The sequence below is a fragment of the Rhincodon typus genome, chromosome 11 (assembly GCF_021869965.1).
Source record: "Rhincodon typus isolate 14 chromosome 11, sRhiTyp1.1, whole genome shotgun sequence".
NCBI classification, from domain to species: domain Eukaryota; kingdom Metazoa; phylum Chordata; class Chondrichthyes; order Orectolobiformes; family Rhincodontidae; genus Rhincodon; species Rhincodon typus.
The window spans coordinates 66989300-67004504 of record NC_063342.1 but is presented as its reverse complement, the minus strand read 5'-3'; the positions used below and the strand labels follow the sequence as shown (position 1 = coordinate 67004504).

The 15205-nt window shown below is 42.2% G+C and overlaps 1 protein-coding gene across 3 annotated transcripts in view; it reads left to right on the top strand.

Annotated features, from left to right (window-relative positions):
• rnaseh2b (ribonuclease H2, subunit B) overlaps window positions 1–15205 on the top strand; it is a 41960-nt gene continuing 26755 nt past the window's right edge. For all 3 annotated transcript variants that reach the window (XM_048603344.1, XM_020534143.2, XM_048603346.1), the window contains exons 1-6: window positions 1–170; window positions 5860–5931; window positions 7440–7547; window positions 10188–10264; window positions 13115–13232; window positions 14506–14570. In XM_048603344.1, coding sequence (XP_048459301.1) covers window positions 107–170; window positions 5860–5931; window positions 7440–7547; window positions 10188–10264; window positions 13115–13232; window positions 14506–14570 — 504 coding nt within the window. In that variant the 5' untranslated portion in view covers window positions 1–106. The remainder of the gene's footprint in view (window positions 171–5859; window positions 5932–7439; window positions 7548–10187; window positions 10265–13114; window positions 13233–14505; window positions 14571–15205) is intronic.

Here is a 15205-nt window from a genome sequence, read left to right as displayed (position 1 = left end):
AGAGCTGGGGCAGGTTGGCGCCATTCAGAGTGAGGAAGGTTTGCAATAATCTGGAGCTGCAACATTGTATCACTGAATAGATACCCAGCTTGGCATTAGGTCTGCCATGCCTAGAAAGCGGAACACAAAGGAGGGCTCACACTCTGACCAGTGGGTGATGTTGGTACAAGGTAATCGGAAAATGGCGTTGGCTGGACTGGAAGGTTTTAATCAGTTGCTAGCACTCTCTCCTCAGAGCCTGGTCCTGAGTTCAAGTCCCACCCCAGAGATTTGGACACAAAATCCTGAGGGAGTGCTGTGTTTTCGGGGCCCTGCCACCCTCTCCGGGGAACACAAATAAAACCTTAGAGTCACAGCAGGCACACATTCTCCCTGGTGTCCTGTCCAATCTCTCTTAAAAATAGGTTTGCTGGTACTTACCTCATTGCTGTTTATGGGATCTTGCTGTGTGGCAATTGGCTGCCAAGTTCTCTTCACTGCAATGGTGGCTACATTTCCAAAGGTGCTTCATTAGTCTCAAAGACAGCTAGAGATGGGGAAAGGTCCTGTATAAATGCAAATACTTGCTGTATTTTCAATTAGGAGATTTTTAGGAAATGTGTTGGTTTGGTTTCCTGCCTTGTTTTTTGACATATGTAGTTAAAGGCGCTCCTTGTGCCAAGTCTCTGCAGATTACAGCATGAATTCTGACTGCTTTACATAATATGTACAAACCTAGAGTCTAGAGCAGTGTGAGGATCAGAGGGAGTGAATGCCTGTTTTTCTAGTGGTGAAGGAACTGAATGTACCACCTTGATCCAATATTTTCTGCAAATGACTCTGATCCAGGACATTGAGGAACAGATTCATTCCTCTGAAACCAGGGAACTTGAAAGTGTGAAATACTTAACATTTTCATATTAAGCTCTTGTAAATACCAAAAAGCTGCTAAGTGTGTTAATATATCTGAAGGACATTGATTTTTATGCATTATAATACAGTCCCTAAATGAAGATATTGAAATATATTGTTTCTCCTAAATATAGATTTGTTCATCAATTATAATATATTTCAAAATTACAGAAATTAAACATAACTGCAACATGGGAAATTTATATAAATATAAAAAAAAAATGTATGTAGCAGAACAGGAATGTCTAAACAATAGTGTAGCCACTGGCAAAATCAAGTTGAACAGTAGTATTGCTGCAAAGTATTGTATAAACTGAAAGTTTCGTGATGAGTAAAGGCCTTCATCAGTTCCTGTGCAAGCATGTGCCTATGGCAGACTCCTTATCAGATGATGTTTTGCACTGTAAGCCTCTCCTAGTATGCTGACACACAAAGTTTGATCTGGAATTGCAAAGTCATGCAGTTTACATTAGGTATTGGATGTGATTTTCAGAGGAAGTGAATATTTATTTAGTTTAATTCATTCTTGGGAGGGCTGGAATTTATTGTCCATCCTTTAATTGCTCTTGAAGAGGTGGTAGACCATCTTCATTTGCTTTTTGGTAGCAATTTAATACATTAGCTTGCTTGGGAAGTTGATACCACATTGCCAATATTGCTGCAGTCGTATACATCGATTGTAGTTTTTATGTATATTTTACACAATGGTTTAAAACCAGTTTTGAGGAGCAGCTGGCTGTTGTCAATTCTGAGCTGTTCTCGTTTCCAAATTGGATTAATTCCAGAGTAGTAAATTGAACATTTTTTGAGGAAGTAACCAAGAAGATTGATAAGGGCAGACTGGTAGACGTTGTTTACTTGGACTTAAGTAAAACATTAGATAAGGTTCCGCATGGCAGACTAATGAGTAAAGTTACATCACATGGGATTCAGGATGAGCTTGCCAATTGGATACAAACTTTGCTTAATGACAGAGACAGACAGTGATGGTGCAAGGTTATTTTTCAGACTGGAGGCCTGTGACCAGCGGTGTTCCGTAGGGATTGGTGCTGGCTCCAGTTTTGCTTACTGTTTATATAAATGAGAATATAGATGAGAATATAGAAAGCATGGTTAGTAAGTTTGCAGATGATGCCAAAATTGGTGGTATAGTGGACAGCGAAGAACGTTATCTAAGATTACAAAGAGATCTTGACCAGTTCGGTGAATGGGCTGAAGAGTAGCCGATGGAGTTTAATTTGGATAATTGTGAAATATTGCATTTTTGTAAAAGAAACAAGGGCAGAACTTATGCAATTAAAAGTAGGGCCTTGGGGTATTGTTGTAGAATGGAGAGACCAGGGATTTCAGGGATATAATTCTTTGAAATTTGAGTTACATATAGATAGGGTGGTTAAGAAGGCATTTAGCATGCTTGCCTTCATTGCTCAGACCTTTGAATATAGGTGTTGGGACGCTATGTTAGGATTGTACATGATATTGGTTGGACCTTTTCTGGAGTACTGAGTCCAGCATTGGTCGTCCTGTTATAGGAAGGAAATTATTAAGCTGAAGATCATTCAGAAAAGATTTACTAGAAGTCACCAGGAATGGAGAATTTGAGTTATAAGGAGAGGTTGGATAGGCTGGGACTTTTTTCACTGGAGCGTAGGAGGTTGAAGGGTAACCTTTATAGATAGAAGTTTGTAAAATCATGAGAGGTATAGATAAGGTGAATGGCAGGTGTCTTTCCCTAGGGTGGGGGATTCAAAAAAGACATGAGGGGCAATTTTTTTTACAGTGTGGTTCATGTGTGGAGTGAACTTCTAGAGGAAGTGGTGGATGCGGGTACAGTTATGATGTTTAAAGGACATTTAGATAGGTACATAAATAAGAAATGTTTGGAGGGATAAGGGCCAAGCACAGGCACAAGCAGTTGGCATAGACTGGTTGGACTGAAGGATCTGTTTCTGTGCTGTGTAACTCTATGAATCACTCAGTATGTCTTCAGCAGGGATGCTTCATTGTTCTCTGATAACGGTGCAGATTGTATTTTGATTTCGTTGCTCCTGTCTTGCTCTACAGGAAGCAACTGGCACTGTTCTAATTTTCAAAAATTCGCATGGAGAGAGAGTGCTGTCATTTTGCCAGAATGGAGTCTCTATTCTGGGTTAGCCGAGAATTCTGTTAACAACAGGTGCCTCCTGCTCTTGTGCGTCAGTTGAAGACGTTTCCGGTGAGGTTGCAAAATAATAGTTCTCCACAGTCTGTAAGAACACACAAACCTGGCACTGTCTCCCATTAGGAGACCTATAATATGCCACACTTGGGAGTTCTTCCAGTGCTTCATTCTGTTTGCCCTGAGTGAAGTTGAGCTGTGCATGCCAGCAGGGTCACAGGTTTGATCTGTCATCTTTGGTTGGCCAGTTCAGGTTTAGATGCCAGTATGAGGTGACTGTCCCTGGATCCTTGTCCACATTTTTCCACTTTTGAATCTCTGCATGGGAATCTGGTGAAGATGGAATTGATCTTAACTGGAATGACCTTTGTGGCAGGTTGTCCTCTGACACGTTGAGACTGTCACATGAACACTGTCACTGATCCCAGATAGAGGCTGGGAAACTGTGTTTCTCAACATGTCCTTGTGATTTGTGGTGTTCTGTCTAATCATAAATCTCTATTCTGCTGTTCAGCGTGGTTGAGGATAACTGTGTATGATTTGAGATTTTAAATTAACATCTGACATTACAGTATCTTCCCTTACAGTTACCACCTTTTCATTTGTTTGTAGTCTGGTGGGTTCATCTTTAAGACATGACATATATGTCAACATGAAACCAGCTGTTTGCTGGCTTTTTGCTCTGTTCATGCAAGTGTCGAACTCAAGGAAAAACTCAAACATTTCTCATTGTTAGAATGCTGTTGAATACTATGGTATTCAAACCGTAGCTTTCTATTGCCAGGGAATCACAGACCCAGACATCACGGGAGAGCACAGGATCCAAAATTGGCTCAGTGACAGGAGACAGAGGTGGTGGTAGAAGGCTATTTGTGTGAAGGGAGTTTGATGTGCAGTGACATTCTGCAGGGATCACTACAGGTCTGTTATTGTTTGTGATATTCATAAATGATGTAGATGAGAATGTAGGATAAGTAAGTTTACGAATGACACAAAGATTGGCTGGAAAGTTGACAGTGAGGAGGAATTATATTACAGGAAGATATATAACAGATTGGGCAGATCAGTAGCAGATGGAGTTCACACCTGATCGGCGTGATGTGGAAGAGGGAACCAGACAAAGGAGTACTTATGAATGGCAAGACATTAGGAAGTTTAGGGGGGACTTGGAGTTTTGGCCACAAATGTCTGAAGGTGGTAGGACAGGTTAATAGTGTAGTTCAGAAGGCATACAGCGCACTTGCCTTTATCAGTCATGGCATAGATTATAAGAGCAGGAAGGTCATGTTGGAGTTGTACAGAACTCTGGTTAGGCCACAGCTGGAGTACTGTGTGTGTTTTCGATCAGCACACTGTAGGAAGGATTTGATTGCACTGGTGGGGGTGCAGAGGAGCTTCACCAGGATGTTGCCTGGGATGGAACATTTTTGCGTTGAAAAGAGCCTGGGTAAGCTTGGGTTGCTTTCCTTGGAGCAGAGAAGGTCGAAGGGGGACCTGATACATGTATAAGATTACAACGAGCGGGCGAATAGAAAGCAGCTGTTCCTCTTAGTTGAATGGTAAGTAACAAAGGGGCATAATTATAAATTGAAGAGCAGGAGGTTTGGAGGGGATTTTAGGAGAAGAAATTTCACCCAGAGGGTGGTATGAATCTGGAATGTACTGCCTGGGAATGAAATTGAGGCAGGAAAGCTCACAACATTTAAGAAGTACTTAGTTGAGCATTTAACATATCATAACATTCAAGGCAATGGACCTAGTCTGGGAAAGTGGGACCAGTGTGCGTTGTATATTTTTGATGATACAGACTTGATGGGCTGAAGGGTCTCTTCCGTACTGGATGATTCTACACCTGTCTGACCTATCATGCTTCTGTTTGTTTTTTAAAAAATGGCAATCCAATCAGTATCAGTTTCATTTCCCAGATCTTTTCCTTTGACATGAAGTTTTTTTTTCCCCCATGTACATGTATAATTCCCTTTCGAAACTTGCTATTGAATTTCCTCCCACCATGTTTTCAGGCAGTACGTTCTAGGTCTTAGTAAGTTGCTGTGTAAAAACAATTTCCTCTCATCTTCCCTCTAATCCTTTTGCCATTCTGTGCCCTGTGACTCTCCAATCAGTCAGAGGTTTCTCTATAATTTCTTCTGTCAAACCCACTTGATCATTTTGAATGTCTTTGTTGGATTTCCCCTAAATGTTCACTCATGTATGGAAAACAATTAAAGCTTCCACAGTCTCTGCACAGAACTGATCCCTCATCACTGGTGCCATTCTGGGGAATCTCCTTTGCATTGTTTCATTGCCCAAGACTTGGGATCAAGACTGACAGCAGTGCTTTCTTCTAAAGGTGGCCTTCGCTGTCCAGTGGTTTCTGTGACATCAAAGTTTACTGTGTTAAAGATGCTGTGCAAATACAACTTATTGTGGTGAATTTAGACTGTAATTTGGGGAATTCAGACCAAAGCGAGGCATTTTGCAGGAGGTATATCACACACCTCCTAGAAGCTTTTGTGCACCAGGTAGTTTCCTGTGTGACAGAATTGTTTTGTATTAAGGTGCAGTCCAAACTGCCTTGCAAATCAAGGTGATAATAGAAATCCAATCCTGGACCAGGCCATATCATGGTTTACTCTGTGCAGAAAGTCAGATTGAACATTCTGGCTGGTTTAGCCATGGAGGTCTGATCACTTTTCTGAAGTGAAACCAAAGTGTGAAGACAGTGTGTACAGAAAGCTTTTGACACTTGTTCTGTTTAATTGACTGATTTATATTTGTTTTTGTTTTCTACCCTGATCTCCCTGTTTCAGAGTCTGCTATTGATGTACCAGACAAGGCTGACTGTGGACCTGTTTTTACGAGACTACGTAATCCCAAAACAGGCAAGTGTACAATTTATATGATCAGGAGTCACGTATGATATATGTCAGACGTGCTGGTAATGGTTTATTGGTACAAAGGACGTTGAATCCAGAACTGAAGCAGATGGATGTTAACTTATCTCCTACAAATAAAGAAACCTAGCCAAATGTCGTTCGGTGCTGGACATGTTGGAGCCAGTGTACTGCAGTGCTGTCAGCTACTGACATTTGAACAGTAACTACACTTTAAAACAGTTATTTTCTCCCAAAAGGCTGTGGATGTCTCTTGTAGCTTTCAATCTGAGATTTGCTTTGTTGGTTAAGGGTAAAGAAAGAAATGGAGCCAATTTGAGTAAATGGGATGAGTTGCAGATCAGCGATGATCCAGGTGGTGAGCGGTTGGCATCTGAATGGCCTACTCCTGTTCCTGTTAGGCCATCATTGATCCTGTAGAATTTAGAGCACAATGCAAGTCGTTCAGCTGAACTGGTCCTTAATACTTCCCACTCCTCTTCATGTAACCCTATCAGCATGTCTTTTGATTTCTTTCTCCCACATGTTTACCCAGCTTCCTTTAAATACTTGTATCAACAAGACATATATTTGTGGCATCTTTACCTTCCTGAGTCCTTTGCCTAAAGGTAGGTCCGGCCCCCAGTGATACAACTACCACCATGGCCAGGTTAAGGGGGCAGGTCTTGAATCCAAGAGAGACAGAGATTGAGAAGGAGAGTCCTTCATGGTAACAGTGACTGGAGTGGGAATTGCACCCAGTCTGCATCACCAGCAAACTGTACAGCCAAGTGAGCTAGCTGGCCCCAAATCTACAGGTACAGTTTGGTGATTTGGATAGTGAATCTTATACAGATAGCTGCAGGGAAGGGGAAAGGAATTCTGTAGCATTGAGTCCCTTGATCCTGATCTGCCATTTAGTAAGGTGATGGCTGATCTGTATCCTAACTCAGTCTAGTATAGAAGCAGAAAACTGCAGACGCTGAGAATCTGATCAAAGCACGTCAGCCTGAGATGTTAACCCTGTTTCTCTGGCTCCATATTCCTTAAAAAAACTTTCGTTAGTAAATGTCTATTGATCTCGGGTTTAAAATTATTAATTGAGTTAACGTTTGCTGTTTATTGTAAGGGAGTTCAACACCACAACCAACCTTTGTGTTAAGTGTGATTACTGACTTATCTCCTGAATGGCCTGACTCTGATTTTTACAATCCTGCATTATTCTTTTCTCCTAACCCTGCAAATTTTCCTTTTGCCTGTGGATATCCAATTCCCTTTTTAAAAATTCCTATTGAATTAGCTTCCACTGCCCTTTCAGGCGGTGCACTCTAGAGCATAACAGTTCTCTGCCTGACAAAAATCTCAGTTGGCATTGGAACTAGAGGAGAGTTATCTTAAAACTATGTGGGTTGAATTACTTGTATGTTAAAATTGCTTAGTGCTTTTAATCTCACACATTGTTGTGTATGATTGTAAAATAGACTTATATAATATTAATTATTCCCTCTCTTCTCCAGGCACTGCTGCTTTGTACTTTTTTAATAGTGGTGCTAGTCAAGTATATGAAGTGAAAGCTTTTGATGAAGAGTATCGTTCATGGTTTATTGGTCAGTCTGTTCAGCATGGTGAGTATTCTGATTATTTGAGTATTTTTGATAGCACTCACTGATTTGTCATACTTGATAAACAGTGACATGAAGTACTTGTGAGATGAATTATTACAATTATTTGCAGTGACTGAATGTTTCTTGTAAGACTTCTTCAATTCTGAAGAAGGCTCTTATTAAACTCATGTAACTCTGTTTCTCTTTCCACAGTTGGTGCTAGGCCATCTGAATTTTTCCAGCATTTCATTTTCATTTCAGACTTGCAGCTCAAGAACTTTGCCCTTATTTAAAAATATGCTGACTCTATTTTCCTCTCACTTATCAGCCTCCCTGCTTGCTGCTTCGCTGTGCTACTGCTTCTCGCTGGCCACATGGATTGAGTGGAAAGTGTGAGGCTTTTTCCCAGGGTGAAGGGGTCAATCACTAGGAGACACAGGTTCAAAGTGTGGGTCGGTGGGAGGGAGTGGAGTTTAAAAGAGATGTGTGAGGCAAGTTTTTCACACAAAGGGTGGTGAGTGCCTGGAATGCGCTACCAGAGGAGGTGGTGGAAGCAGGCACAATAGCAGCGTTCAGGAAGCACCTGGATGAATACATGAATAGGAAGGGAATAGAGGGATACAGATCCTGTAAGTGAAGACAGTCTTAGTATGGAAGGGCAAAATGTGTCAGCGCAGGCTTGGAGGGCTGAAGGGCCTGTTCCTGTGCTGTATTGTTCTTTGTTCTGCTTCCCTCACCCAAACCCTTGCTGTGAAAGAGGGTTTAGGAGTAGGGTGCCAAGTGAGAGAGAAAATGAGCAAGAATAACTACATGTGGGAGATTTTGGGGTACTTTGTGGCGAGCAGAATAAGCACTGAGCAGGAGAGAGAGGGAGTGGTGGCGACAGCTCCAAAATGGCACTGTTTGAATCAACTACATTGACCCAGCTCCAAGTGGCATCAAAATGGAAATGCTTTGTGCTTATTCTGACCCCATTCTAGCTGCTGTGTTAAAGTAGAACAATTAAAAACAAGGGCTTACTGTAATGCCTTTCAGGAAGAAAACCTGTCCCTCCCACTGGAGGCCTGTGACCAGAGGTGGTCCTCAGGGATCAGTGTCCACTCTTGTTTGTCATTTATAGAAATGATTTGGACGAGAACTTGGGAGTCATGGTTAATAAGTTTGCGGATGACAACAAAATAGGTGTTGTAGTTGACAGTGAAGAAGGTTACCTAAGATTACAAAAGGATCTTAATCAATTGGATTAATGAGCTGAGGAGTGGCAGATGGAGTTTAATTTGAATAAATGCAAGGTATTGCATTTTGGTAAAACAAGGGCAGGACTTACACAGTTAATGGTTGGGCCCTGGGTAGTGCTGACAAACAGAGAGACCTAGGGGTTCAGATACATAATTCTTTGAAATTTGCATCACAGGTAGACAGGGTGGTTAAGAAGGTGTTTAGCATGCTTCCCTTTATTGCTCAGACCATTGAGTATAGGAGTTGGGCTGTCATGTTGAGGTTGTACACGACGTTGGTGGGGCCACTTTTGTAGTACTGTGTACAATTTTGGTCACCCTGATGTAGGATTGATAATTCTAAATTGGAGAGGGTTCAAAAAAGATTTACCAGGATGTTGTTGGGACTGGAGGGTTTGAGTTATAAGGACAGGCGGGATAGGCTGGGACTTTTTCCCCACTGGGATGTATGAGGTTGAGGGGTAACCATATGGGGGTTTATAAAATCACGAGCAGCGTAGATAAAGTGAATAACAAAGGTCTTTTCCCTAGGGTTCAAAGCTAGAGAGCATATTTTTAAGGTGAGAGGAGAAAGACTTAAAAGGGACATGAGGGGCAACTTTTTCACACAGAGGGTGGTTTGTGTGTGGAATGAACTGCCAGAGGAAATGGTTGATGCAGGTACAGATACAACATTTAAAAGACATTTGGACATGTACATAAAAAGGAAAGGTTTAGAGCGATATTGGCCAAATGCAGGCAAGTAGGACTAGTTTAGTTTGGGAGTCATGGTCGGCACGGATGAGTTGGACTAAAGGGTCTGTTTCCCTGCTGTATGACCATGACTCTGTGATCCCTGTGCCATATTGATATGGTGGACACTTCACTGCCCCCTGAAACAGCTTGTTGTCAGGACAACTAAGGATGGACAATGAATATGAGCTTTGCCAGTGATGCCTAAACCACAAGAATGGATTAAAAGAATTCCACAAACAGCAATAATTTGCTCTCCATGGGACTAATTGAGGGAAAGCTGAGGGCGCCAAGAAATCTTGCCTGTGCTGAAACTCTTAGCATCTGACAGGACAGGCAGTGCCTCTGTTTATTACCTAATCCATGGGGCATTAACTTTGACGGTGATGAACTTCCCCAGCACGTGCTGCAGTCTGAGGAATGGGAGCTTGAAATGGTACCGCTGTTCACTTTATGGGGCAGTGGACTGTCTGCCACTTGCTTGTGTGGGCATGATGGGGTTTTCAGCAGGGTATGCAAAGGAGCAGCTCCCAACCTTCACCCACGCATTCAGCATAACTTTGAGAGTTATTTCTTCAAAAAGGTCTGGCTTTTTTTTTGTCAAAGTTATGATTAGCTGTAGACATGAATACTTGACAAAGTAACTGTACAAGAACTTGCCTTAATTCCTAATCCCATTTTCTTTTTTAAGATGGAAGGCTTCTGTTTGTTACTCCCCTGGATCCATTATTTTTGATACTTCCATACTTTATACAGGCCAATGAGAAGGTGAGTCATATCTTTTCCTGCAGTAGATGCTTATTTTGCATATACTTGAAATGCTGAAATTGCTGATTTAACCTTGGTTTAATATTCCTTTTACCTGTGTTGACTCCTGGTGCCCTTTCTATTGCCAAATGTTTACCACTAACGGCAGTAAAAAGGCAACCCTGCCACATAAAGAGATAGCAAAAACTGCAGATGCTGGAGTCAGAGATAACACAGTGTGGAGCTGGAGGAACACAGCAGGCCAGGCAGCATCGGAGGAGCAGGAAAGTTGACATTTTGGGTCAAGACCCTACTTCAGAAATGAGGAGGGAGAAGGGAGCTCAGAAATAAATAGAGAGAGGAGGGGTGGGGCTGGGAAAGGTAGGTGGGATGGTGATAGGTGAGTGCAGGTAGGGAGTGGTGGGGATTGGTCAGTGAGGTGGGAGGAGCAGATAGGTGGGAGAGAAGATGGACAGGTTGTGTCAGGTCAAGGAGGCGAAGATGAGAGGGAGGGTTGGATATGGGATGAGGCTGGGGATGGCGAGATTTTAAAACTGGTGAATTCCATGTTTAGGCCATTGGGTTATAGGTTCCTGAGGTGGAATATGAGGTGTTGAGCCTCCAGTTTGCGGGTGGTGTCATTGTGACACTGGAAGAGGCCCAGGACGGACATGTTACCCATCGAGTGGGAGGGGGAGTTAAAATGGTTGGCGACCGGAAGGTCATTTGTCACATACAGAGCGCAGATGCTCTACAAAATGATCTCCGAGTCTACGCTTGGTCTCACCGATGTAGAGGCGGATGCAGAAGACCAAGTTGATGGATGTACAGGTGAACCCTTGTCTGATATGAAAGGTTTGTTTTGGTCCTTGAATGGAGGTGAGGGGGCAGGTGTAGCACTTCCTGTGGGTGCAGGGAAAGGTGCAGGGGTGGTGGAGTTAGTGGGAAGTGTGCAGTGGATGAGGGAGTCACTGAGTGAGTGGTCCCTATGAAGGGTAGATCGGGGTGGGGAGAGAAATATCTCTTTGGTTGTGGGTCAGACTGCAGGTGGCGGGGAATGATACACTGGATGCGGAGTTTGGTTGGGTGATATGTAAAGACAAGGGGGAATTCTGACTTTATTTTTGTTGGGGGGAGGGAGTGTGAGGGCAGAAGTGCGGGAAATGCGCTTTGAACTCACTCTACCATTCAATATGACCATGGTTGATCTTGAGTTTTAATTACATTTTCCCGCTTGCTCCCTCGTATCTCTTGATTCCCTGAGGGACTGAAATCCATCTTGCAAACGTTAGGACAGGTGACCAAAAGCTTGATCAAAGAGACACATTTTCAGGGCCATCTTAAAGGAAGAGAGGAATGTTGGGAAGAACGTTGCAGAGGCTAGACAGCTGAAGGCATGCTCGCCAATGATAGGACAAAGGGACTGGGGAAGGCTCAAGGCAGGAATTGGAGGTATCTGGAATTCCCTGAGGTGCGGACCAGAAGGAGTTTGCAGTGGTAGGAGTGTGTGAGACCATGAAGGGATTCAAACAGGAGGAATATAGGAAGAGGAGTCAGCTATTTCATAAGAGAAAGGAACAGAATTACACCACTGAGCCCATCATATCTGCTCTGCCATTCAATTTTGGCTGATATGTTTCTCAACGCATTTTCCTGCTGCCTTCCTTGATCCCTTTACTAATCAAGAACCTATCGAGCTGTCATTTAAATGCACTTCAATGACTTGGCCTCCACAGCCCTCTGCAGCAATAAGTTCCACAGGGTCACCACCCTCTGGCTGAAGAAATTCCCCCTCATCTCAGTTTTAAAGGGTCATCCCTTCACTTTGAGGCTGTGCCATCAGGTTCTAGTCTCTCCTATGATGTGAACATCTTCTCCATGTCCACTGTATCCGGGCCTGACAGTATTCTGTAAGTTTCAGTCAAACCTCTCCTATCTATCTAAACTCTATTTCGTACAGACCCACAGTCCTCAACCACTCCTCATATGACAAGCCCTTCATCCCCAGGATCGTTCTTACAAAACTCCTCCAAGGCCAGCACATCCTTCCTTAAATACTGGGCCCAAAACAGTCAGCCCCTCAAACCTGCTCTGTCATTCATTTTAATTATAACTGATTTTTATCTTAACTATATTTACACAGTCTGGTTTCATACTCCTTAACATCATTGTATAACAAAAATTATCAAAGTCTCTCTCTTAAAGTTTTTAATTGATCCAGTCTTGGCAATTTCTTGGGGATTTGTGAGGCAAGTGTTTTCGCTACCCTTTTCTGTGAGCATGTGCTTCCTGATGCCACCCCAGTTCTTATTTCAAGGATTCAATCACCATAGGTAATAACTTCTCTCCATCGGTTTAGTTGACTCTTTTCCAGTCATATTAAACTCTATAAAATTACCCGCAATCCTTTCAACTTTCAATCTTCCATATTCAGGGGAATACTCAAGAATAAAGCTATTAAAGGCATAAGGGACTAAACGGTGCACTGTGTTCTGTATTTAATTGTTGATAAACCCTAGATAAGAACAGCAAGATTTGAGATTCATCCGAATCTATGGGAAATCATCAGGTATATAATTCGTACCTGCAGCTTCTCCAAAAGTAGCACTGAATATTGATATTGAACTTGGTGTATGGGTCTCCGAACCTTCTCTTTTTTTTTTAAAGCTATTCCAACATCTGCTAGAAGCTATGTGAAGCTGAAATATTGGGGAAAGTGAAAACAATGGTGCTGAAACTTACCCAGAGTACGCATGCCACTCCCAACTGGTGGAAATTAAGTTAGCAGCTGTTAATTTCTTGGGAAATTTGTTGACTTGTTTAATCATTTTGTCACTTATAGTTTTTTTTTTGAAACTCTTCTTTTCCCAGCAAGGAAAGTTTCAGCCAGTGGATCAGGTAATAAAGGATGAAGATTTTCCCAGGTGCAGCAGCATATTGAATTGTGCAAAGGCTTTGCAATCACTCCACCACATCACTGATGAAAAAGGTACCATGTTAGAACTCAGGAACTGCTTGTGAATTCCTAAGTTGTTCTCTTTCTTACCTTAGCTGCCCACTGCGGTTACCTTTTAATTGGGGGTGGTACCATTTTATCCCTAATTCCAACACTTAGCTTAGTTAAAGGTTTATCTCATGGATTGAAATGCAGCAAACTGGATTTGAATTGGCCCTTACTGATCAAAGGTTGATTGTCTGTTTGTGAGAATTTTAAATTTCTCATGCCTTCAGTGCGATTAGTATGCACTGGACTTGAAACACAAACTTTCATATTGATGTAAAATATCGGATGGCAATATCTTGAAGACAGCAGTGTGCGATTCCACCACCACCACCACCCCACCCCCCCCCCCCCCTTCCCCCCCATGTTGAGAGCATGGTTAACAAAACAGACTTTCTGAGACTGTATTAATATGGGCATAGAGTACATGAGCAAGCAAGTTATGTTGTCCTTGTATAAGTTCAGCGCCAACTGGAATATTGTTCCGAGCTCTGCACTTTAGGATGGATGCGAAGGCACTAGAGAGAGCACAGAAGAGGTTTGTGAGAATGGCTCCATGGATGATGAACTTCAATATTTGAAGATAGATTAGAGAAAGTTAGGGCTGTTTTCCTTGGAGAAAAGAAGGATGAGAGGAGATTTGGTAGAGGTATTCAAAATCATGAAGAATTTGGACAGAATAAATAGGGAGAAATTGTTCTTACTTGTGAAAGGATTGAAAACAAGAGGGCACAGTAATTGGGAAACCAAGCAAAAGTGGCATAAGAAAAGTCTCTTTCACAAAGTGAATGGGTAAGGTCTGAAGTAAATCGGCTGAGTATGGTGTGGACAGCTTCAATTGAAGCAGCGAAAACAAAATTGGACTTATCTAAAAAGGAGGTATGTTCTGGGACAAGACAGGAGAATGGCACAAACTGAATTACTCACTTGGAAATACAGTGCAGATATGATGGGCCAAATGGCTTTGTGCAGTAACAGTTCTGAGATTCTGTAATCACAGGGGAGAGATCTATCTGTTGATAGACAATTACTCCAGCCATTTGCAAACACTCTGTGGATGCTGAACACAGACCAGTACTCAACTTGCTCATGTTGGGCCCTGGACAAAATGGAGCAAGCTTTGCCCTGGGAATGTTGATTTTCATCACTGGAAACAGCTTTTTTTCAGTATTTATTTACTTTTCATATTTTTGATTATCTTCTGCTAGTCATGATACCCAATTACCATTTCATTTATGGCTTTTCTTTCTTCAACCACCAGAAATTTGTAATCGGAAGTTTTATAAATACAATCAAGAGAAAACACTTGGGTGGCTAAGGAGAAAGGTAATTTTTTCATTATGTAAGTTAAGTTTCTATAAAAATGGTCACACGCATTACTTTTGACAGGCTTAAGGCTAGAACTATGGATTTTGATTTTTAATTTGTTCACAGATTGTAGATGTTGCTGGCTAAGCCAGCATTCATTGTCCGTCCCTAATTGTCCTGAAATATTGGTGGTGAGCTGCCTTTTTGACCAACTCTAATCCTTGAGGTCTAAATGCACCCAATACACAGTGCTGTAAGTAAGGGGTTTCCAGGATTTTGATCCAGCAATAGTGAAGGGACAGCAATAATTCCAATTCAGGATAGTGAGGTGGCTTGGAGGAGAAGGTGCAGGTAGTGCTGTTCCCTCCGTATCTGCTGCTTCTGTTCTTTCTTGGCTGTGAGGGTCGTGACAGTTTGGAAGGTACTTTGAGAGTTGCTGTTGTACATTATATAGATAGTACACATTGCTGACACTGTGTTGGTGGTGAAAGGATTGAATGTTGAAGGTTTCAATCTGCTTCATTGACACTCCAACTACATTGTCTTGAGTAATGAGACAACAAGGTGCAGGGCTGGATGAACACAGCAGGCCAAGCAGCATCATAGGAGCAGAGAGGCTGACGTTTCAGGCCTAGACCCTTCATCAGAAAAGT